General features: G+C 39.0%; 1 protein-coding gene across 3 annotated transcripts in view; it reads right to left on the reverse strand.

Moving 5' to 3' along the window:
- Nucleotides 1-1,480: 1,480 nt before the first annotated feature.
- The window catches only part of FBXW7 (F-box and WD repeat domain containing 7), a 99,195-nt gene continuing 76,397 nt past the window's right edge, over nucleotides 1,481-24,278 (reverse strand). For all 3 annotated transcript variants that reach the window (XM_074147104.1, XM_074147107.1, XM_074147105.1), the window contains exons 4-11: nucleotides 22,078-22,212; nucleotides 17,519-17,642; nucleotides 15,509-15,645; nucleotides 13,686-13,799; nucleotides 10,421-10,602; nucleotides 9,122-9,347; nucleotides 4,629-4,839; nucleotides 1,481-3,625 (exon numbers count right to left, since the gene is read on the reverse strand). In XM_074147104.1, coding sequence (XP_074003205.1) covers nucleotides 3,357-3,625; nucleotides 4,629-4,839; nucleotides 9,122-9,347; nucleotides 10,421-10,602; nucleotides 13,686-13,799; nucleotides 15,509-15,645; nucleotides 17,519-17,642; nucleotides 22,078-22,212 — 1,398 coding nt within the window. In that variant the 3' untranslated portion in view covers nucleotides 1,481-3,356. The remainder of the gene's footprint in view (nucleotides 3,626-4,628; nucleotides 4,840-9,121; nucleotides 9,348-10,420; nucleotides 10,603-13,685; nucleotides 13,800-15,508; nucleotides 15,646-17,518; nucleotides 17,643-22,077; nucleotides 22,213-24,278) is intronic.

Raw genomic sequence — 24,278 nt, forward strand, 5'->3', positions numbered from 1 at the left:
TAAGATAGTGTCGGAACTACACTATCAACCGGAAAACTGAATTCTGGTTAAGCACATTTTGCTTCTGGTCATATTGGCTGCTTAGAGTGTACTTAAACACAGCTTGAACTGATTTGGATTTGTTAGTCTTCCTCTTCTGTCATTTCACTCTGCCGCCCCGGTTTGTATTCCTGCCCTTCGGCGCAGTGTTACACAGACATCTCTCATTCTCCTGCACCGTCAGGCAAGCGCCATTGCTCTTTGAAAACATGTTGTTGCAAATTCTACAAATCATGGGAAAAAAAAATGACATAATCTTAAAAGCTATTCCTCTGTTCCTTGCATTAAGTATTCATATTTCTACCCTTCCCTTTCCATCCGCTCTCACAAGTAGTTCAGCCCTGACTGACGTACCTTCTGTCATCGGGGGGCTGAGCGTCCTGGCCTGTGCTCTCCACAGAACAACGTGAAGTCCTGGCAATCCTGCACTGTCGTTTTAGGAGAGGATTAGCTCTTTAATTATTTTACATAAATACCGAGCTGATCATAGCTTTTATATGTCAGTGCTTGCTGCAATTTTTTTTCCCCTTAAACACCAACTCAATGAACAGATTTTCACAATTTGTAGCTGCTCAGTCATTTTGTATGGCTTTTTAATCTCTAGAGGCCAGATGGAAGCACGATCCTTCAGCATTGCTTGTTTTGCGTAATGTAGGGATTGGAGCTGCATTTGAATAGCACGCAGTCAGAGATGGATAAGTATGTAAATATTTTTCTTTCCCATTCCTGCATTTTCTCTTCTAATGTTTTGGTTTGGTTTTCTTTAATGACCAGTTTCTACAGGGAAAACTGTCACCAACAAGTATGCCCTGACAGAAGCCTTACACAGAAGAAAACAATGATTTTTGGTCAAGGAGATTTAAGAGAGAAACTGACACTCAAGGGGTAAGTTTCTGAGACAGCTGATGACTTACCTTGGTTTCAGGGCACCGATAAAACTGCTGTTGGACTGATGTGGACTGATGTGGGTTTTTTTTCTTCTTTGTTAGAGGCTTTATTTCGAGTTCTATGATCCTAACTTTGATTTTAGTTGTATTTATGGATTTATGCTCTGCTGTCAGGCTGCAATCAATTGATTGAAATCCATAAACAATAAACATCAGATGCGGTAACAAGATGCCGTTGGAAGAAGTTTTACGTACTTGAGCAGCTTTTTATAGCTAACTCCCTCCAGAGTCAAATCCTGACACGTTCTTAGCAATGGGAAGCTAATGGCTTTCCTGCATGTTTGTCGAGGCCCGTGTGACAAATCCTGTACGGCAACTGCAGGAGAGGACGCTCGCCACCTGTTTGGGGATGCCTTACATAAAAAGTCCTGCGACATATTTCAGCATCTACCAGTAAGCTGAGCAACTTGACCTGCTTTACCCTTCGTAGGGTATGTGATAGTAAATTAACAACAAGAAATAGAAGGGAAAAAAAAAAAAGACATGCTAACATGAAAAAACACATTTTATTGCACTTAAGTTATAAGAAAATAAAATTTCTAAGTGAATCAAACCATAGACACAATCCCTTTAACGGTTGTTTTCCTCCATCATGTCAGGTTGTTACATAACTAAAATTAACCAACTGGAATCTGATTGTTTTAAATCAGACTATAAATAAAACAAAACAAAAAAAAACCAAAAAAAAAGGAGGAAAAAAGATCGCCTAGGATACAGTGTTAAACCACTTTCACAGTTCAGCTTGAGTTGTGGCTCTTGGAGAATCATAGGATGGTTTAAGTTGGAAGGGACCTTAGAGATCCTCTAGTTCCAACCTCCCCACCAGGGGCAGGGACACCTCCCGCTAGACCAGGTTACTCAGATGAATGAGGCAAACCATTTGACTCTTTCAATTCTCACTTCGTTTGCATGTGACATCTTTACAAAAACGTAAGTTTTTGCTCTGTCAGTTCCTCCCAGCAATAACTGTAACAGTTGTTTTTTTTCTCAAATACTGTAAAACACTAAGACTGACCAGCAACTTTATTTTCATTTTTGTATTTTATAATATTTTTTAAAAATTTTGTCAGTTTTTAATGTATGTTCATTCCATTCACCACAGCCCTCACAAAGAAAAATTTCCCCACAGAACAGGCTGCAATAGCTTTGTTCTAAGGAATGTGTTTTAATTTTTGCCCAGAAAAAAGAAAATAAGCTTTGCACACACACTCAATTCTTTATTTGCAGGCAAACTTCACTCTTAATTGTCTGAAACTCTTCCACTCTCAGCCTCTTAGAGGCACAGTTGGCTCAAGTTTCAGTGGCAAAAAGTCTTTTTCTGTAACCAAACTAGAGCAAATTTGGAATTCAGTCTGGGACTAAAACGTCACAGCAGAAAAAAAAAATAAAAAAAAATAATTTGCTTTTCTTTCTTTCATTTAGCAGCATAAATAAGTTTGGCCACTGGGAATACAGTACAGGGGTGGGACAACAATCCCGTAATTGAAGACCTACTTCTAGCACCAGCATTGCGAATTAAATCCATCAGAGGACTCTCAAAACCCAGGACAACTTGCCACCTCAGAGCAACTTATGCGTTGAAGAGTGTAGATGGAAGCAACAGTAAATAGATTAAACAGAGGCTAATACTGTGATTGACATTGGCAATGGTTGGCAAAAAAAAGAGAGGAATAAAAGAAAAAAAAAGAAAAAGCTCTGATAAAACTGTACAAAACAATTCACAGTAATATTTTAGCTTTTCCACACCAGGAATGGACTCTTTGTTTTTGTTTGCTTTTTTTCATTGCAGATGCTCTCTAGTTTTTGAAAGTCAACCAGTGACTGCTCGGAGAGGTTGGAAGGGACTGCTGGAGGTTGTCCGGTCCAACCCCCTGCTCAGAGCAGGGCTAAGGGAGAGCGCGTTGCTCGGAGGGGCTGCCGGGACCCGGGGTGGCCCAGGGGTGCACGAGCAGACTCGCCTGTGCAGCTTCTTTCAAGATCTTTGTGGTAAAATAACCTGTTAACAAGAACTGTAACAATATTTTTTTTTTTTTCACCTCCAAATTGCTCAGGGAGCAGTTGGAGGAAAGTAAAGAAATAATTGCACCTGGTTTCATTTCAAAAGTCGCATTTTTGCAAAGCTGCCCCGGTCAAAAGTGTAGCCTTTTTATGTGACGAGACAGCAAATGCCTCTCTTGTCAGTTATAGTTTGTCATCTTTGTCTTCTCCTTCGTAGTCTGTAGGTCTTTAGGATCTGTTGCCCCAAGCCAACATCCTGCACCACCAAGGACAAGGGATTTTTTTCCTTTTTCTTTTTTTTTCTTTTTTTTTTCAGGGGGAGGGAAAGGAGAACATCGTCTACGCGTTTGGACAAATTCATCTTTCTGCCCGTCACTTCATATCCACGTCAAAGTCCAACACCAGCAGCTTTGTTTCCTCAGTCCCGTTGCGGCTCCCAACCGCACACACCAGCTTTGTGTTAGAAGCTCTGATCCGCCACACGACGCCTCCGCTTCCCCCGCTCTCCAATGTGACTAGATTTCGGATAAATTCACCCGTTTTCAAGTCCCAAAGTTTTACAGTCCCATCATCTGAGCTGGTAATTACAAAGTTCTTGTTGAACTGTAAACAGGTCACAGCACTCTGATGCTTGTTGGGACCTGTAACAGTAAACCAAAACGTTTTTATTTGTAATTAGAAAGCAACGTCAGACAGCACTGCATTTAAAATAAACAGCTAGCTATTGCTATTTGCATACAGCTTTTTCTACCTAGAAGCATTAACTCGGTTTCTGTGCATTAAAAGGTACAGAAGCCTTGCTGTGCTTTCAAAAAGTGAATGCAGGTATAGAAAAATCCTCAAATATTTCCTTCTTTGTTAGAGCGATCTCGTTGTGTTGTATGCAAACAGTAGGGCAAGCGCACACTTTGGACGTTCGTGAAAACGAACTTAACCATCCAGAATGAGGTGACCGCGGTGAGCGTTTGTCTCCAAGTCCCTTTGAAGTGTTGTTATGAGTTTACTCTATCAGTAAATATTGACAGCTATATATTGACATATAAACATATACTGTTAAAACATCAGAGTCTGCTTTACAGGGGAATTTAATTTTCTGCTCCAGCCAGCAATGCTGCATATTTTATATGGGAATGACATTTATTGTGGGGGGGAACAAAACAGTGTGTCCGTGTGCACGATGTCCGAGCGGCAACTGTCAGAACGGAAACGGAAATCTTGCTCTTACTGAAATGAAGAAAATATCTTCCACTCATTTCTCTTGATTTATTGCAACAGACAGTGTACTTTGCCTCCCGATCCAATTAATCAGTAGGCTTTGAAACATCCAAGTGACCCCTAAATAAATACATTGACTGACTGTTTTGAGATGTCATTTCCTACATATTTCTGTGGCTTATTAGGCTAATATACCCATAGCAAATTGCTATCAGCCCAGACCATCTGCCTTTCATAATAGGCAAGTGATTTGAATAGATTAGATTAAATACATTTTGTTCTTCTAATTCAGAGAAAGATCATGCAGCTGTCATCAGAAAAATATTTAAGTTGTAACTGGTCCGTGCATTTCTTTGTGTAGTTTTTTTATATAGAATCTGCAGCACAGATTACTGCAGGCAGTTTGATTTACATGTAGTTTAAGCTCACCTTGCAATGTCTGTAAACATTGTCCTGTTTTAATGTCCCAGATTTTGACTGTAGAATCGGCATTCCCAGACACGAGTATATTGTCCTTGAGTTCCATTCCACTTGTGAGAGACTGGTGGCCTGTGAGCGTGTGAATGCAGTTGCCTGTCTCCACATCCCAAACTCGGATGGAAGTGTCAAGAGATCCACTCACCACATGGATACCATCAAACTACAAGAAAGGTAAATCTATTATAAACACTTATATTAGGATCTTGCGATGCTCTGTATGAAGAAGGCTATTAAGCATTTAATTCACTAAGTGCAACATTACATACTGTATCTATGCAGAAGCTGCATTACAAAGAACTCAGTCTAAGCAGAGGTGCCATGTCTGATACCAGAGCAGGTGATTCATGGTCAGTGTCATTTCCTGTTGTAGACATGGTCTACGAGGTGTGTGGTTCGAGGAGAAAGGCTCTGAACCAGTGGTCTTTTAAATGTTAATACAACGCTTTTAAACACAACAGAATCCTGACTATATTGCAGTGTGGAATAGTAAGAGAATGTAGTTTTCCTTATAAAGACATTAACAAGCCAAACCTGCTTTTCACAAGTCTTGATGGGACTTGAAGCTGGAGAAGGGTAACAACATTAATCCAGAATCATCTACACAGAAGCCAAAACATAGGAAAATGGAAGGGATGTAATTGAAAAATACTGGGTTTAGCCATTTTATAATCTTAGTTGTGTTCAGTAGGAACTTTAACTTTAGTTATTGTTGGAAAAGGTATACGGTCTAACAAGGATATCCAAATTCTTGGATTTGCTAGGCATATATATAAAAATATGCAGAATGTGATCATGGAGAGAAATCAGCTGAGATGAGACTTTTGACCAAGAGGACTGAACATGTAGAGAATATAAGGGTGGAAAGTAACTTGAGTGATGGTGACAATGACATAAGAGTCCAGAATTCTCAAAAAAGGAAGGAAAAAGAGCAGTAGAACAAAACCAGTGGGCTTCAAGGAGAAATACTTCAATAAATTGAGACTTCCTTCCCATGAGGTTTTTATGTATCTATTCTTGGAGGAGAAGAAGAGTTCAGGAGAGTTGGCACTTTCCTAAAGACACAAACTATCCTTGTGTGAAGGAAAGATAGGAAGTGTAGTAAATTACCAAGACCCACTTGGCTAAAGCACAAGGAATTGTACAAAAAGTAGAAACTAGATCAATAGATGGGTTTAACAGAGCACACTGGGACAAAATCAGAAAGGCAGGGCACAAAACAAGATAAAACTAGCAAGAGCCGTTAAGGATGATAAACCCCTATTCTTTTTTAAAAAAAAAAAAAAAGGAGGAAGGCCAAAATAAAAAAGCTCATTTATGCTCAGTGGGAAGGAAACACCAAAAGTGAGGCCAGCTATTTAACTTTTTTTTTGCTTCAGTCCTCTGCCATCTGAGTGTAGGCTCACAGCACTAACACCACTGACAACTGAGTACAAGCTTTTGCTAGAATGGGAAAAAAACCCACATAAGGCAAGTTGTTTTAAGACAATCTCAAAGACATCTGCTGCGATCTTTGAGAACTCATGGAAGGCAGACAAGACTTCAGACGGTAAATACAATTCCTTTCTTTATTGAAGGAGATGATGATGGGAGATGGGGAATTACGATCGGTCAGCCTAACTTCAATTTCCAGAAGGAACTAACAAATAATCAATCTGGTTGTAAGCTCGTAGCAATGCGGTAAGTAGCAGCAAACGGATTTGTGGGAAAATGATCTTAACCAATATGGTATTTTTTTTTTCTGTGACAGAGTAAAAAGCCACGTAAACCAGCAGATCTCTCGGTTGTATTTTCTCATAAGGAGGGAGGGAAATTCGATTCAGGGATACTATCCCGTTCAAAACTTTGGTCACAGCATTATTAGAGATATCATAAAGAGTTGGGGGGGGGGAGGAGATGTCTAGCATTTAGTATTTTCATTAGGATTTGAGTCACATTTGAAATGGTAGACCTGACCCAAAGCACAGAGTGTAAAAGTCAAGAGAAAATTGTGAAGATCTGAGCTTGGCAGGGAATGAATGAGGGTACAGCTGCAGCCTGGGAGAGCGATGGCTGGGCAGGAGTCTTTGTTACAGCAAGGGCGATCCGACACTACTTGTCCGTGTGGACTGACTGGTATCTAATAATGGGGAAGAAAGAACCCAATTAAGGGAACTCAGCTATCTGAGACTGCTTCTTTTTATAAAACCTGCAGAAAACAAACTTCTTAGATCTCTACAATCAAACATGGTTGAGCACGGCACCTAGGTTCAAAAAAAACGTACAGAGCGACTGGCACATACAGACTGCTTTCCTGCTGTATACGTTGCATTTCTGGTGAAAATATACTAAAAAAAGAAAGACACTCTGGTATCTGAAATAGGGGTATGCTGTATAAAGCATGTAAAATAACTTTTCACTGCTAGTAAGCAATGATAAGACTTTGACTGGCATTTTGCATCCCGTTTTGGACACCCTGCTTTCAAAAGAGGATGTGAACAATTTTGATTTCAGATAAAAGGACAAGGAGTGCTCAGTAGCCCAAAAGATTTGTTGCATGGAAACACTACAGACCATTTTTCTTCCCTGAACAGACCTAAACCAGATTGATGTAACAAATTTTGAATTCTTTCCCCCCTTCCCGCAAATTAATTCTCTTCCATGTACATAAGGTATTCAGAAAGAGAGCTTTAAGGCTGGGCATCAAGAAAAAACTTTACTCCGATACTGCTATAGTCAGACAGACCACGGTTTGGATCAGTGGTCGAGCTGTTACCCATGAACCCTGAGAAGCTGTGGATTATTTCAAAGGCAGCTACGAAAGAGTAAGAAAACACAACATGGTCAAGCAGCCTTCAACGGCCACGTAAGGATCTCTGGAAAATGTTAGGGGGCCTACAAATGGGGAAATACTGAGGGAATAACAGAACGTGCCACGGAGAGGGACAGGGAGGACAGGCTGGTTATTCAGCCAGTTTATTCTGTTTATGGGAGTTCTGCTGTTTGGGCTGTTTCAGGCCAAAGAGCAGGAGCTTACCATGCAATCTTAAAGACTCTTTCTGTCCTAAAACTGTAAGCACCGGTAGCCTCCTGCACCCCAGAAATTTGTTTCAGAATTCCAAATTCCATTTACAGGGTGTAAATAGCATCGGAGTGTGTAACGTAACCCAATTATTTGAGCCATTATTACTACAGTATCAGAGCAAGACATGAACATTCACAGGCCAAACCGAGAGCCACTGGTGAAAATAAGGCAGAGTAACGTATAATGTTCCCAAACTGCTCTAGGTGAAATACAACCTTCAGAATATTTTTAAGAGATGGGTAGGTATTACAGCATTTTTGACTTGCTGCTTGTCTAGAGAATACTCCTCAGCATATGAATATAAAAGAAGGGCTGCACATTTTTGATAAATTTTATGACATATTTTGGGAAAGGAAACCAATTAGGTATTTTGTTCATATTTCATTTATTGTGGTGAGATACACCTTATGAAAGATACACTTTATGAAAAATTTCTCTAGCACTGAGCTTCACTTTCTGAGCCACAACCCAGAGCAGTTCCATGCCGAATGCAATTTCCCGATTTTGAACTGTCTTTGTTAATTTCTTTTTCAAGTCCTGCCAGATTGTGGTGAGAACAGGCACAAGCATGAAATTAATTTCTTTTGCCTTTCAACGCCTGGAAGTGATGCTTTGACTCTGTGAATGAACAAGATGATCTTTTGGGTTGGTAAAGGTAAGAAGAGCCTACATGAAGTCTATGCGTATCTTTGCCAGCATAGTTCTGATGAGCAGTGGGGTGACTGGTAGGCAATAGAGCCATGTCACAGAGCGGTACCATAAAGACCTGCATCTACAATAACACGTCTCTGTTGACAAAGCCTCACAGTTGCAGATCTGGCCTCTGCTCAGAGAGGAGGAAGTAGAAGGCAGGAGATTTACATTGGAACATTAAAATGTTTGGTTCAGCCTTACTGTGAATTACAGTTTGAAACTGGAAGATGAAACTACAGAATAAGGATAGACAGATCTGCGTAATTCAGAACATTAATCCAATGGGGTTTTTTGGTGCACTTTCAATTACCATATCATCTGATTTATTTAAAATAATAACACTAGAATTTCTTTGGGGAAATCAAAACCATAGCTCCAAGATACATGCAAGATTTTAAAAAAACAACCCAAAGAACCACACAACGCAACAGCCCAAAAAACTACTTAACTTGCTGGTGTTGGCATTTGTTTATTGTACTGAGTGCTTTTAAAAAAATAGCACCTCTAAAAAAATCTCAGTCTCTAAATTAGGACAACATGTAACTAGTGTAACAAAATGAAAGACGGGACTACGACAGATGCTTCTATATTTTTGTGGCCTGCATAACACAATTTATTAAATAAGGTGAAATAAACTGACTTTAAATGTTACTTAAGGAAACTAAAGCAGCAGATGAAAATCACATACCTGTAATGAGTAGACTCTGTTAGTATGCCCTTGTAGCGTGTGCAGACAGGTCTCTGTCTCTGGATCCCACACTTTGACCATAAAATCATATGCACCACTTACAACCCTTCTGCCGTCATATTGAACGCACCGAACTGCAGCTACGTGGCCCATTAGAACGTGTAAACACTGGCCCGTCTCTATGTCCCAAACTCTCAGCGTAGCATCTCGAGAGCCACTGACCACTCTGGAGGAACAAGAAAACCCTTCCTTACTTAGCATTGGACATAGAAGCATTAAAACAATTAGACTCGGGTATAAATCTATTATGAGTTTTAATTTGGGACGGTAGATAGCATTACTCCACTAGCCACCAAAGATCTGGTTTAGCATGACATTTTATTAGGGTTGCAAATGACTGGAGGTGGTTATTTTCCTTGCTCTACTCACCTCCTCAGGATCTACTTGATATAATTGGCAATCAGTATTTAAAAAGGTAATTAATTCCTGAACAGCAAAACGATGCTGTGAGAAATTCTGTGGACTGTTGTATCTATCTACGAAAGCTTATGATCATGCTGAGCTCAAGCCAGTGCTATAAGCAGTCTGTTTTAATGACTGAGTTAACTATTTATATATATATATAACAATTAAACAAAGAAGATCTTTAGAAGTTTTACTTTTAGTAAAGTAACAGTTATTCTGATGGATTTTTTTAAATTTATACTTTTAAAGGCTTCTTTATGCAAGAACAGAAATAGAAAGAATTAACATTAATGGAATTGATAAAGAAAAACCTCATCATTCTTCAAAAAAGAAATGCAACCAACAGGCACTCCTGTCCATACACAACCGACTAAAAGAGCTTTGACAATTTTTGTTGGTTGAATCAAGACATGGTTTACTACTATAGAAATTATGATATAATCAGTTAAAATTTTAATCAAATACTGCAGTGACAATACTTAAAAAGTCATTCTGTAAAATGAGTAAAGTTTGTAGCACTGACAAAAAGGAGAAATTACTCAGAGCGTGGGAGACCAGATCACAGCGTAACAAAGAATGTTTTGAAATAACATAGAATGTGACTTTATAAAGTACATGACTCAATTTTCCATTCTTTAATTAGTACTCTTATGCTTTTGCTTCTATTAATCATCTCCTCCTTTTTGTTGATTTACGTAGCTTAGTGTGAATGCTTTGCCTGGTTTGTACTTCACTCCATGTTGGGTGAGGAACCCCAATTTAACAGGCATTTTCTGTGAACACAAGTGTGAATTACAAGCCAAAGTGCGGCCGTAGCTTTGGACAAAGCCTTACCTTTTCTCGTGGAGATGCATGCAACGCACGGTGGAGGTGTGTCCGTACAAGGTGTGTATGCATTCTCCAGTCTCGGCGTTCCACACTTTCAACGTCCGGTCTGTAGATCCACTGATGATGATATTGTCCCTCATCTGTGATGACCAGACGCCGCCTGTGTGCCCAACCAGTGTTCGCAGACACTGAAAAGAAATATTTTGCTCAGTTACCCTTTTGACATAGCTGAATGGAAACTTAAGAAGAAGTAATCTAGAAGGTAACAGTAGTCTCTCATAGCAAGAGCTAGAAGATCCCTGGAGACTGCTTTATGATTGAACTAAACAATCCCACCTTTCGACGCTAAGGAATTCTCCCTATAGGCTTCCCCTACATAAACTAAACTGCCTTTCCAAATTTCTCAATTCAGGGCATGTTTTGCAGCCTTGAGTCATTTTCCTGGCATTTTTCTGAGTCATGGCAAGTTTTCCAATAGCTTTTTGAAGCACAAGTGTTAGAACTGGAGAGAGCATTCGCTTAGTAGTTTTATCACCAATCTATAAACCATATATTCTTATCTTATTTTTGTTTGTTTATCCAAGAAACATCACATTCCGTAAGCTGTCGCTACAGCACCAATACTGCAAAATCACCTTTCAAACCTTTTTCAGACTTTACTGTTGCCCAGGAGAGAATCCCACACTACATAAGCACAACCCACCTTCTTTGATCCCAAATGCACGACATGATTTCTCACCATGTAGAGACAGCGTTTGCTCACACCTACTCCTATAAAACCTCCATCGCTCTGGAACAATGACTTACCGCTGTCTCTCAGCCTCTATTCCTTACAAGTAACGACTATATATGCTTTCTCACCAGACAGCAGTGAGTGCTAATTAGCACAGACAAGAAGAGATCCTTGCAAGACCCCTCTAGAAGGATACTCCACGAAGATTCTGCATTTACATTAACAACATGATCTCTATAATTACCCACTTTCTAACCCATTTAAATATGTGCCATGTTGATTTTTGCATTGCTTTTTTCTTCAAGCGTGTCGTGGGGATACAGTCTTGCAGTGCACAGAGCCATCTATTTCTGCACTATTATTTTTATGAGTCAAACCTGTAACTGCACAAGAAAAGAGGTCAAGACAGTTTGATGATCTCTTTTTCTGTAATCTAATGCGAAGTGGCATTAGGTTCCATGGCCTTCCTTGAACTGTTAGTTGACTCCTCTTGACGTAGTCCAATATTTTTATCCATAGGATAATGTATCCTAAATACCCAGTCTTTCAGTTTACTCCATTTAAATATTAACACATTTTAGCTTTCTGGCCATCCTTTCCATCTTCTTCATACCTTTTGAAAAAACACCAGTTTTACCCCACAGGTTACTTTAGGAAAAAAAATCATCAGGTACAGATTATCTGGATCAACTGTAATACGAAAAACCGTAACTTTGGTCGCTGTTGTTTAACATACTTGTGGGTTTCTGAACAGAACACTTGTGAACTGAAGTGTTCTATTATCACTGCATGCTGCATTTCCATCACATGAATTTTCTCCCAAAATAAATATTTCTTCTGCATCAGTGATAGTATACTAATTTCTGTTATTAATATCCTGTTCTTTCTAACATCCTTGAAAATGTCTTGCTTTTCTGATGCACATAGATTTCCTGTTCTTTAACACTTTTTACCAGTCTTCTGCGATTCCTGGCTCCTAGCTTAATTCACTGCTATCAAATCCATCTTTTTCAGTTCATAGCTGTTATTCACTTTTACGGTTCCCATTTTTTTAAAATTTCAACTGATTTGCTCATATTTTAAGAAATCATCCTTCTAAAGCAGTAAGAACACAGAATCCTTATTTTGGGCTTTACATCTGTCAAGGGGATTATTTAGTCATGTTCATTTGCACAAACCAACCTTTAGGGTTTTTTCATTTTATTAATTCTTCAGCACCAGTAAGCATGAGGGCTGATACAGCACTCTTCCATCTTTCATATACAATTTTTGGCTCTCTTTAAAGGTTTGGGGTAAATAGTCACACCAGGATCTGTAATTACTTTCAAAAAATTACTCAACACGGATTGTTAAGTCAAGTCATGCTACTATGATCACTTTTATATATTTAAAGGAACATTTGGCTTTTGAGAAGGTGGTATGTACAAAGGAAGTATTTTTCATTTGAGTTTAGGCTGCCCTTTTCAATTAAAAAAAAAATGTAAATTTCAATATGGGTTTGTTAATTAGACAGTTTGTTGTTAGGGAAGCCAAAAGAGGCAGGGTGAGGCTGCCTATGGCTTTTACTTTTATCCTTCCCCACAGTAGTATTTACAATCCCATCAAGGATCTTCTGGGCGTGCAAAGACAAATGCTTAATACATTCAGCTTCAACAATATGAAGTGGCTACCTTTTACATCTTAAGCACGCTATCCTCAATAGCTGTCCTGTTGTTCACACAACTATATCATTAAAACAACTAAGTACACACAATACTAGTCTAGAAGGAAAAAGTGCTGTTTCCTTGAGGCCTTCTCTGTATCCTTGGAGCGTGGTCAGTCAATCACCTTAAAACAAAAAATCTGTGTGCTGAGTAGCTGTGATGTTCTAATGTGAGTGAAACGTTCAGTACTGTCTTTTTGATTGCACATATTGTTTTGCTTCTCTAAGCCAAAATTAAATTATTGAAGCTTATTAAATTCCTGCCTGAGCTGGATCTAATTTAATAGGAAATATTTAAACCTAAAGCAAGTTACTTTTTTTTTTTTTTTTTGGTGGCTCAGCAATATAGTAGCTTAGAAAGAAAAACAGATTCTGTATTTGAAATCAGAGCCAGTAAAACGAACACCCCATTTCAATAACTTGAAAACAAGAGAAAGAATGCTAGGAGACAAGTGAGAAAGGGAGATCCAGAGGGGTAAAAGCAGGCTAGATTAAGCTTTAAGGAAGATAAAGTAATGTATCTGTCCAAATTCCTTTGAATCCATGTCACAAACGACTCCACAAGAATAGCAGAATTGCCAAGAGAACAAGGATATATGCCAATGGTAACATGAGCAGCATCGCAATTTCACATCAAGGTGACTTTTTGGAACCAGATTAGTTTCTGTCTGGGAAAAGACGACCCAAACGTTTACTGGTCCTTTTTCTGATTCTTGCACCAGCCGGCACTAACGACCCCTCTGCAGCACGGTCTGATGGGGCAGCAGCACTTCTGACATACCAGTGCTCTACCTGTAGCTCATTTCCTAAGGAATTCAGCAAAACATCCGACCTACCTTGCCTGTAACCGCTGACCACACTTTCAGGGTGTTGTCGTCAGAGCCGCTCACTATCCGGTTCCCGCAGAACTGAAGGCATGTGATCACGTGGTCATCGTGGCCTTTGAGCACCTGGCGGTAAAGGACGTAAAAATGAACGGTCACAATTTAACACAGGATATTAGAGAGAAGCAGGAGAAACAAAGTGCTCTTCTGATTCATAAATTATAAAATGCTAGAGTTGCTTCAGTAATAAGGCAGCCCCTTAATCCCGTGTGTCAAGTCTAATTTACCACCAGCTGGGACCAAAGAAGGTATTTTCCTTCTTCCATGGAGTGACAGCGCGTTGCCTCGCAAGCTCACTGCAGTTATCGGAAGCCTCCGAAAAGCAGCAGGAAAAATCAAGAGTACCAGTAAGAAGTAAGCTAAATTAGTAAATGGACACTGCTCAATTCCTCTACAGTTACTCCATCTCTTTATTTTTCATTTGAGTTTTTTTTTTCCCTCAGACTTTTACCTTTTAAGAGTTGTTTCAATCTTAAATGAGAAGGATGGGGTTGTATTATTTGCCGCACATTTGTATTTTGGTGGTCAAGACTGACTATATCTTTTTTTTTTCCTTGCCAGCCAAGCACTGTAATCTATTAAATGCCAGGCAGCACCAAAGTCAAAAACTGGAAAACCGTTAACTCAATTAAATACAAACAAAAGAGGTAATTTAATGTGCTGGAAACGTGGATTGGAATGTTGCTTTATAGAAGTGGGATTTTCAATGCTTAATTTGGGATAAACTGCAATTCAGTATATATTGCTGCAATACAGCAACAAAATCCTCATCAGTATACATAGGATGAGGAAATTTTTATTTAAGATAGCTGAACACTTTTCAAGATGTTCATCGAAATGAAATGGGCATTTGGATAATGCCTGAGGCTGTAATTTTAATAATAATTCCAAGATAACTTGATGTGGCGTTATCAAGGCAAGAAACACGGAGCCGTTGCCAGAGATGTAAATAATTCACGGCCAAAGAAACAGCAGGATATAGCCATAGGTTTTCCACGGGCATTTTTTTTGTTCTTCTTCTTTATTATTATTATTTTGTTGTGCAGTAATCAAGAAAATGGACAAATTGCCTTAAAACCTTGAAAGGCTATGGTTTTTCTTCATGTTTCTGACTGCTTGTTCAATACCAGGTTTGATTAGCCAGTTGCTATTTTATTTTACAAAAGGTTAAGTATTGCTTCGTGTCTTCATATTGGAAAAGATGTAACAATAATGTATCAATGTCATTAAAGAATGTTAACATTTTAAAAAACAAAACAAAACCCTTATCACGGAATGAAGTTATTGTCTTGTGCTGCTCAGTTTAGAAGAATATGTACAAAAATAAAGCATAATATGATCACAGAATAGTTGTGGAGTATTTTTACGTTGTGACATAGCCCAGCTCAACAAATACTTGCATATATATATGTGTATGTATTTTTATATATATTGTATATGGGTGTGCATGTTTAATTTTAAATGTCAAGTTTCTGAGATGTTCTGTTTCAAAGAGATGGGTGTATTTATAGGCATTCACAAAACTGTCCAGAAATTTTTACAACAGCAGTGAAAGTATTCTGCTGTATGAAGAATCACGTTTAGATTTCCTAATATGGTGATCGGAAATTAATTTAAACCCAGGGTAAGCTAAAATAGAAATTATTTTTTTCTGTAACAATACATTGCTTTTTGTGCATGAATAGTCTGGCTTGGCCAAAGGAAAAGAAAACAAACCAAAGCTGTGCGTGGATCCTGCTTTGTTCATGGCAGCAGGCACACAGCTCACAACTCACCTTAGGCGATTTCAGTTCTCCTCGCCGCCAGTTGGTATCAATCCTGTGTTGTCTAATGTAGGCGCTTTTCCACGGACTGTGTATAAAGCCTGGTTTTATTACTTTCCTCCTCTTGATATGTAATGGTTCATCAATCCCTAAAATGAATTTTAAAGAAAGGGGGGAGGGGAAGAGATGAGGCCACCCCAAATAAAACACCTTCTCTCCTTCCCAAACCTTTACAGTGACCTCTGACATTAAATACTGCTTCGGCATAACAACCTCCCGCAGGCCAATATTTGCACTGTGTGTGACACAGCCCCGCTCCTCAGCTCCTAATACTACTTTCCTTCTCATTTAAGCATAATCATTACCATAATCACGGCCGAAAACACTCTAGTTCATCATTCTTTGCTGGCAACCTACTGGCTTGTTCTGAATCCCCCTTTCTGAGCCAACGTAGCAGAATATTACCTTTTTCAAATGGGTATCATCCCACAAACTCCATAACCACTCAGACGCTCATTTTGGAACCCTTCAAAAAGTAAACTTTTCTGTCTGCGGTCCTCCTCTCCTGTCACCCGTGCTCACTACCTTTAAGTTCACTACGACTCTTGATACTAGTGAGCTCTTAATTCTTTTCTTGATGTGAAAGGCTGCGTGCTTTTGGCATTGTCCTCTCCTGGCTGGAATTTAAGTATAGCTATGCCCTTTCTGAACTGACACTTAAGCAGCAGTGCTTTGTTTTAGCCTTGCTACTACAGATAGATTCTTTTTTTTTCTTTTTACAGTTCTCTCACCCATCTCTCTCTCCTCTCTCCACCGCATCTCATGACTAGCAAGAGTCCTGTCTCTTGCCACTATGTGGATTTCACTCCTTTTAGACCCTTCTCTGGTGTCTCGATCTGCAAAAGTCTTGAGTTAACTGCTCCTTCGTATTGCTGAGCACCTTGCTAAGTCTAAGCAGGCTACGATACTGTTTTGTTTGTCTGTGCTCTCGTGCCTGGCCATATTTATTTTTACTTCTAAACTCACAAATGTAGGCACGTTCCCCTCCCGACCTTCTCCTTCTTTCTCATTCTGTTCTCTCAATGCATTTTCACTGAAATTTGTAAGCGGAGAATCTTCGAGAAGATTTAAGAGGTTAGACACCTAGTTTCCATTGCAAAAGAAAATAATTAATTTAGGTGCCTTTACAAATAGCCACCTACACTCACATTGCCACGTTTTCTAAAGCCTTTGCATTGACCTCCCACAAGCTCCTGTCTCCATACTCCAAGGCTGCCTGGACGGGCCCCTGTGTTTGCCCGTGTCCAAGATGGATACTGCTCTGAGATCACATGCGTGAGCTCTGCCCCCCAGAATACACTCCTTGTTCATATAATTCTCCTTAAAAATAAAAGCTTACATTCTTCATGTGCTCAAATATGTGGCTGCTTTCCTGGGAGCCTTATTTTGCCCATTTGTATTACTGCTGAACCAACATGTCTTCTTGATTTGACACGAGCAGGTGATATCCATGTGGCTTATGGACTCTGTGTCCCTCTCTTAAGCACCTTCTACCCCTACCACGTACCATTTCTCTGTTCATTTTTCTAGAAATGATGTGAAATTACAGCATCCCTTCTACCCAGCCACTGAAACAGTTTTTCCTCCATGTTTTTTACAAACTGCAAGACTATATACTCCTATCATTTTTATTTCTCAGCAATTATTTGCTTTGGTTAAATTTTGAATAAAAATAATACTTGAAAAGCAAAAATAATTGTATTTTAAAAACATACACTTAGTGTACTACATAAATAGGATGTTCAAACTAAATTCTAGCTTCATGTCTAGTACTCCGTGGATTATTTGTGCTTCCTACTGTCAACAGAGATACATACCACGTAGCTCAAAGCATCACTAGCAGCAAATTTAAAGTCACACGAATCACCTTCGTAAAACTTTAAGCTTGTTATGTAAAAAGTGCCGTTCATTTACAACAGCAAGACTTTGACCATTACATCCATCTTTTTTCCTCAGCCTTACCCTCCTCTTTGCATTTCTCTCTCCAGAGAAGATTATCTTCAGCCAAAATCCTCCAGTAACGACATGTCTGGGCTGCCTGCAGAAGGTCCCTGGGTTCCAGGAATGACAGCACATACAGTGCCAGCTGCAAGAAAGAAAAGGAAAATGTATTTTCTGCGTTGCTTTTGAAAGGAAAAGTGAAGTAACTCCAAGTATTATCACACATCAGGGGCTGAAATACAGAAAATTGAAGCAATAAATTATTAAACAATCTCAGACTTAACAGAGCTACAGTTTATTCCAGCGGGCACATGAAAGTATAACAATCATCTTAAGTAACTAAATCCATACAGATCACATAAGAAAAGATTCTTGTATTTGCAAGAGAGTAGATGTCAGCTGAATTCACTATTATTTTCTTTAAAATGTAATCCACGTTACTTTGAACCATTAATAGAATTTTTACTAAAATAATTATGTCTATGTTATTTTAGCTAACAAGTCTACCAAAAGTTATTTTGAGAGTTTAACTAGAAAACACACCTCGCTAACACACCTAACTAACTCACCAGGTGAGCAAATAGGACAGTATGCTGTGATCGGTAACACCTGAATCCAGAGAAAGGAAACGCTACGTGCACTTGAGTGGAAAAGGACCCTGCAGCTGTAGGAAGCGCAGTGTACGTAGCACTCATTTTCCGATTTGAATGCAAACACACTCCGACGTGGTGTTACAGGGAGCTTTATGGACTGGGATGCAGGACTGAAATACGTAACTTGGATACTGTACTATGCTACCAGAAACATATGAGAAATCCCAGTGAGCACCAGAAGATGAACTTTTCCATGTGACAAAATTATTGGGAGAATTCAGACCTCAGTTGACTGAGCTGAGCCATATAATGACCGCGTAAACCTCCCAAATCTCTACAAATATTTTCAAATGTATTGAAGTCTTAAGCAGGGATAGAGGCATCTAATAATATACAACACAAAATACAGGGACGGCTATCCTTAAGGGTGTGAGGATCAAATACAGTTTTTCTACTTGACAGCAATAATGCATCTCCCCAGTCATGGAAAATATAAGAAGCAGAAAAGTCCCTTCCGTGGCTAAAAACTCTGCAGAAAGAACAATATTGATAAAAAGTGATGCAGAGCACTACTTACATGCTGAAACAGCGGGGTCTTTGTCAGTAACTAATAAGATGCGAAAGTTGTCAGGGAAATCAGATCATCCACTTTTACTTCTGCTTGACGTATCTTTTTGTGTTTAGGATTTTTTTATTTAATTTTTAGCTGGAATTATGATGTATATAAATAGAATCTGCCTTTCAAAGCAGCGCAGACTGAAATTCAGTAAGGAACTCATAACCACAGGCTCTTGACCTCAGCAGATTTTTGACCTTATTATGTGAGAAACGTTTACTTTCAGTAATCTACACCAGCCAGTGACTGAGCAGGAAATAAAAATGCAGTACGCCAGAACTGCTTGCATTTGGACTGCACACATACCTTGTTTGCAAGTCATCACCTGCAGCTCACGTTGAGCACGTAGGACTCCACGTTTGAGGGACCTGCGTCTTACATTATGCATTAGATCCCGGATGCACCCCAGGCCATAAAGCTGAGGAATCTTCCTTCTGTCCCTAACTCAGGCAGTCAGCATTTAGGATCTGGTGTTTAAGGCTTTCTACTGCAAGAGCAACAACTGTACCCGACCTTCCAGACTTTCTGTCTTAATTCCTGGCATGTAAAATTATTTAATGTGTACTAACACACATTATTTAAGAAGTTTCCTAACACACATCAGATCCTCCTGCACTCAGCAAGACTCAAACATGAAAGAGATCCTTTCCATTTTTGCTGGATGTTCCTTAACTGAGAGCAGAGTTTGTTTAAATACCACTTGTCCTATTGTACAGATACGGACGCTTGCTAAGATGGTGTTAATTAAAACCTGCGAGCCAACTGATTCTAAAACAGGTTACATATGGGTGACATTTATTTTAGACTATATTTATCTAAATAGTCATCAAGGGTCAACACAGCCCACAGTTGACTTTAAGATTAGCAGTGCATAAAGGATGACGTCCCTTTGTCTCAGCTCACGGATCTAGTTATAAGAAAACTTCAAGGAGCAAAGACCTGACCTTTGACTCAACTGTGACTACTCTCCGCTGTAGTGTTAATAATACCCAATAAAAAGCAGTCTCGCGCCTTTTTCTTCACTCAGATGGCACCAACAAAATTTCTTTGCCTGCTTTCAGCAAAACTCCTGGTCTCTTGGTTTCTAGACCTGGTTTTCACAAACAAGCAATTTCAATAATTATTTCTAAAGTCTCAGCAAGAAATCAGGAGTATTCATTTCAGATTAATTGTTTGACTGCATGTTTCCTCAGGAGGAAAGCAAACATTTTCTTGGTTATTCAGCTATTAAGTTACTGTCTTTGCAATGCTGAAAACGTTCTTGAAGGAAAGCCCTCCTGTCCAAATCATCTCCAAATCATCTTCTTGCTCTGGCTAGGTAATAAAATCCCTGCACTGCATCCAACAGCGCTGGAGATAACTACAGATGTTAATGCGGAGCAACAAGTCGGGAGAGCGTGTGTTCACAGGATGCTGCCTTTGATAGGGAAGCCTGTTTACAGAATTACTGACCCTAAAAACTTACTCTTGCCCCCACAGCTCAGTTCCTCACCCCAAACTGCAGCCAGCGTATGTAGCTGGAGGCAGCATCACTTAGGAGATCTGGGCAAAGAATGATCTTCAAAAAGGAGAGGAGACGGTGGAGTTAGCTCAATGGGTTGGTTTGTTTAACTCGGTTAATTTTGGTGCCAGTGACAGGGAGTTAAGAAGCCAAAATTATTTAAGCCAGCTTCACTGGTGAAGTCAGCCTTTCATGAAGCTAAGTGCTTGACAATGTTCTTGTTTCAAGAGGCAAGAACAAACACTAAAAAGAAACTAAACAAATTAAACGTAAGTAGCTTACAATGGAGTCAAGATACATAAATACGAAAGACATTTTTACAGCTAAATAGCAGATCTTTTTTTGTGAGGGAACCGCTAGAACTGAAATAATCACATGATCATGAGTTACAGCGTGACTACATCACTGGTTATACCTGAATTAGTTTTGCCACTAAATCACGCAATGATTACATGTGTTACTGTTATCAATTCTGTATTAAATGACCAGATTTAACAGATGCAGAAGTGGCCAAGTATCTTCTGTCTTCTCCACACATAAAGTCTTGCTCTGCCTCTGAACTAAGGCTGCTTCGGGCACCTTCTCTAGAAACATGGCAACCATGTGAGGGTCTCGCTAAACTCTCCTCTTCCCCCAGGGTCCTTTCCCCTGATGAAGGCGGCTGCCACAGGAAGTGCTTCTGTAAACACTAATCTCATGTGACACCTACTAAGTTAATATTCGTTGCACAAATTGATTCCAACCCTTACAAATGCTAACCAGCAAGGGAAGGCCAGGGTATTTCCTCACTTGTGAAGATATCACAGTCTATAAAAGAAAAGAAGGGATGTATAAAAGTACATCTAAGTATTCAAAAATATGATATACATCGGAAAAAACGTCAAGAAACAGACATACAGAAGAGTCAGGTACTAAGACCATGTTAAACACAGCAACCAAATACTAGCTCTAGAATATCTTCTAAGACTTGTTTTGTAATGTGTTAGTAACTGAAGACTTCAGCCCTCATGAAAATTTTCATATGGAAAACCCAACGTGTGGTCGATCTTGCAAAAGAAAATAGACTTCCTCCTCACTCACTCCAAGTAACAAAACAATTTACAATTCCCTAAAATCAACCAAGGTCAGAAATACCACTTCTAAATGAACTAAAAAACCACTCATTTAATAATTGTAGCACACTGGGTTCATAACCTTTCATATCCACCCTCATGTTCTAGTTGTGAGGACATCAAGAGTTACTCTTCTCTGGGCAGCACTTAAAAGCACACACGCTGAAATCTAAATCTTAGTTTCTCTTTAACCTGATACGACATGATCTGATTTGCAGTACAGGACTTACTGTAAGATATCTGCTTGATGAGGGTTTGGCTTAATCCTTAGTGAGAAGTGCTTTTCTGGTTTGGGGGGGTTTGGTAAAGATTTTAGGGCTCGGTTTGTTTAAAATAAATTCAAATACAATATTCGCAAATTCCCACCCCTTAAAGCATTACACAATAATGCTTATACTTACAGAATAATGTGCAGAAAGGTCTTGCATTCAGAAAAAACTTTTATGTGTGCGTGCCCTGACAGAATTAGTTCTCAAAAAATCAGCCCAATTAAGACTCAGAGATATTTTTAAAGCTACTGGGATTTCGTTTAAAGGAGTCATCCATATTTCCAGGTATCTAAATGCCTATCAAGAGATAGGGGTATGTTAATCCGAAATTACAGTTGCCATGTTATGGCAGCGTACGGAGTTGTGGAGCACTTTAACACCATTTTACATCACTAGGTGGGCAAAACTGAATGCCATAATTAGCATGGAAGTTTTTAAAAGGTGGCAGCTGATGCACTGCATAGTCCAGTATTAACCTATATTTCTCACCTCTTTTGGGAGCAAGGAAATGAAGTCTCGTTGAAACTGGGGCTCTATCACTTGCATCATGTGTTTTACTTGTGTTGGTTCACAACTATCAATCAGTTCATCTAAAGCAAGTAATTTCTCTGGTCCACTCCAGCTCTGCAAGAAAAAAATAATAAATAAAAAATCAGTAAGTTTAGCTTAATATACTAGTTTGGTTTATGTCTATAAGCACCATTGCCTTGCCAAAAAGGCAAGTTAAGTTGCCTTGTCGACCTATATACAAGCATATAAATAGCATATAAAAAGCCAACAAGATAAACGCTCATGTTAATTACACAAAAACGAGAAGTTAATCAACACAAAATATTGAAAATTGCTACATTGATTCATAAGAAAGGATTTGTTATACACACACATACAGATTAGCAATTAAATAGATAATAATATTTAATAATAATAATTAAATTAATTAAGCTTCTTTTGAAGTTGATGAAATCTACACACATATTACTGACAACGAAGGGGTTGCAACAGAATGTGCTCCCTCTCCATCTTTCTCCATTGTGCATTCAAGTGAGAAGATAACTTTTAACCTTTCCGTTTCAGCCGGTAGACCAAAAACTTTAAATGAGAGGAAAGGAAAGGAACTTTCCCTAAAAGTACGTTAGCTCACTGCCTGCTTATTACTACAGTATGTCCCTAAGTGACAATGCTGTAATTGCAGAATCCTGGCTATAAACCAACATGTATTTTGTAAGTATCAATTTGCACTTGAATAAACAGGGAATTTTGACTGGTAATTTTCTTACCTCATATTTTTACTAACAGGCACCAGAAAATTTGAAGATTTTAATAAGGCGCTCATCTGAGAGCATAGCAGATTAGCAGCATCATTTGTAGAGAAAAAATAATAACTGAATGTATTCCACATCTGAAAAACATGTCTTAAACTCATCTGTGCTCATCAAAGAGTTTTCATTTGTTACGTGAAAACAATTTAAAGAAAAAAATAATTTCTACAGGAAAAAACAATAGCCACTGCTAACTGATTTAGCAACAGAATTAGAGCATGAATAAAGCCTTAGAGAGGAGAGAAAATGAGACATCACCGTTTTTAAGAGCAGATTCACATTCACATTCTTGAATGTGTTCTGGAGTGACATTTACAAATAAATTAGCACGTACAAATGATAGCACAGTTATGGTAAGAGGCTAACTGAAATTAAAAAAAAGGCAAGATACCTTACAATTAAGATTTCTGTATTAATCTGCCATGTAACTCAGGACTTTTATTACTCATGCTCTAAATTTCTGTTCTCTGGTTTTGATTCTGACAATTAACTGGTCTCTGCAATACTACGACACTTGTATGTTGTGACGTTTCTGCAGGACAATGAGGCAAGTGAAGGAGAAGGTGGAATTTTTGAAAGTGAACGCAAAGCAGATAAATACCCTGCTGTACTCCATGTAGAAAGATCATCACATTGCACCATTTCTCCTTAATTAAAATGTCAAACAATTTAGAATGTCAAGAAAAGTATCGTTTACCCACATGATGACCCACCTGACTTTCAGGTGACCCCATTCCATCAGTGCAGGGAAAGCAGCTTCAAGCTGCCTTGATTATGGCGTGAGCTGGGACAGCTGTGGGAAAGCAGCAGTGTCCAGCACCTCCTTCACCCTGGTTACAAGCTCTGGCTCTACAGCAAACGCCTGGCAGATACTGGACAGCCAGCCCTGACAGAGAACGGGAAGGGGAAGGAAGTTCCTATGGCCTGAGCCTTTCCACACGCTGTTGGCAACTGGGAAAATGGTCTAAACCGGCAAGAAAATATTCCCCATCCATGTGTGTGTATGTAGATTGTCACCACATGAGATAAGGGTTTCCGTCTCTCATACCCAATACCTCAGAACGTTGAAAAAAACCAAGAATGTCTCATCATAAATTGCAGCAGTGCTGTTATAAACAGCTCTTATTCTAAATTTCTTCTTCAATAGAAACATTTGCATCACAGAGCAGTTCTCCATAAATCATGTACTGAAGAACTGTTTATCTCACCAACTTTCCAACTGCCGTTTGTTTCATTAAGCCAGAGCTTAGCTGATGTTCGGTACAAACGCTTGCAATCTTTAATCTCATCTGTCAGTCATGACTGAATTTAGGAGAATTAAAAGAAGGGAATACCTGTGCTACTTCCTTATAATATAGATTTCCAAGGTCA

The sequence above is a fragment of the Numenius arquata genome, chromosome 5 (genome assembly GCF_964106895.1).
Source record: "Numenius arquata chromosome 5, bNumArq3.hap1.1, whole genome shotgun sequence".
NCBI classification, from domain to species: domain Eukaryota; kingdom Metazoa; phylum Chordata; class Aves; order Charadriiformes; family Scolopacidae; genus Numenius; species Numenius arquata.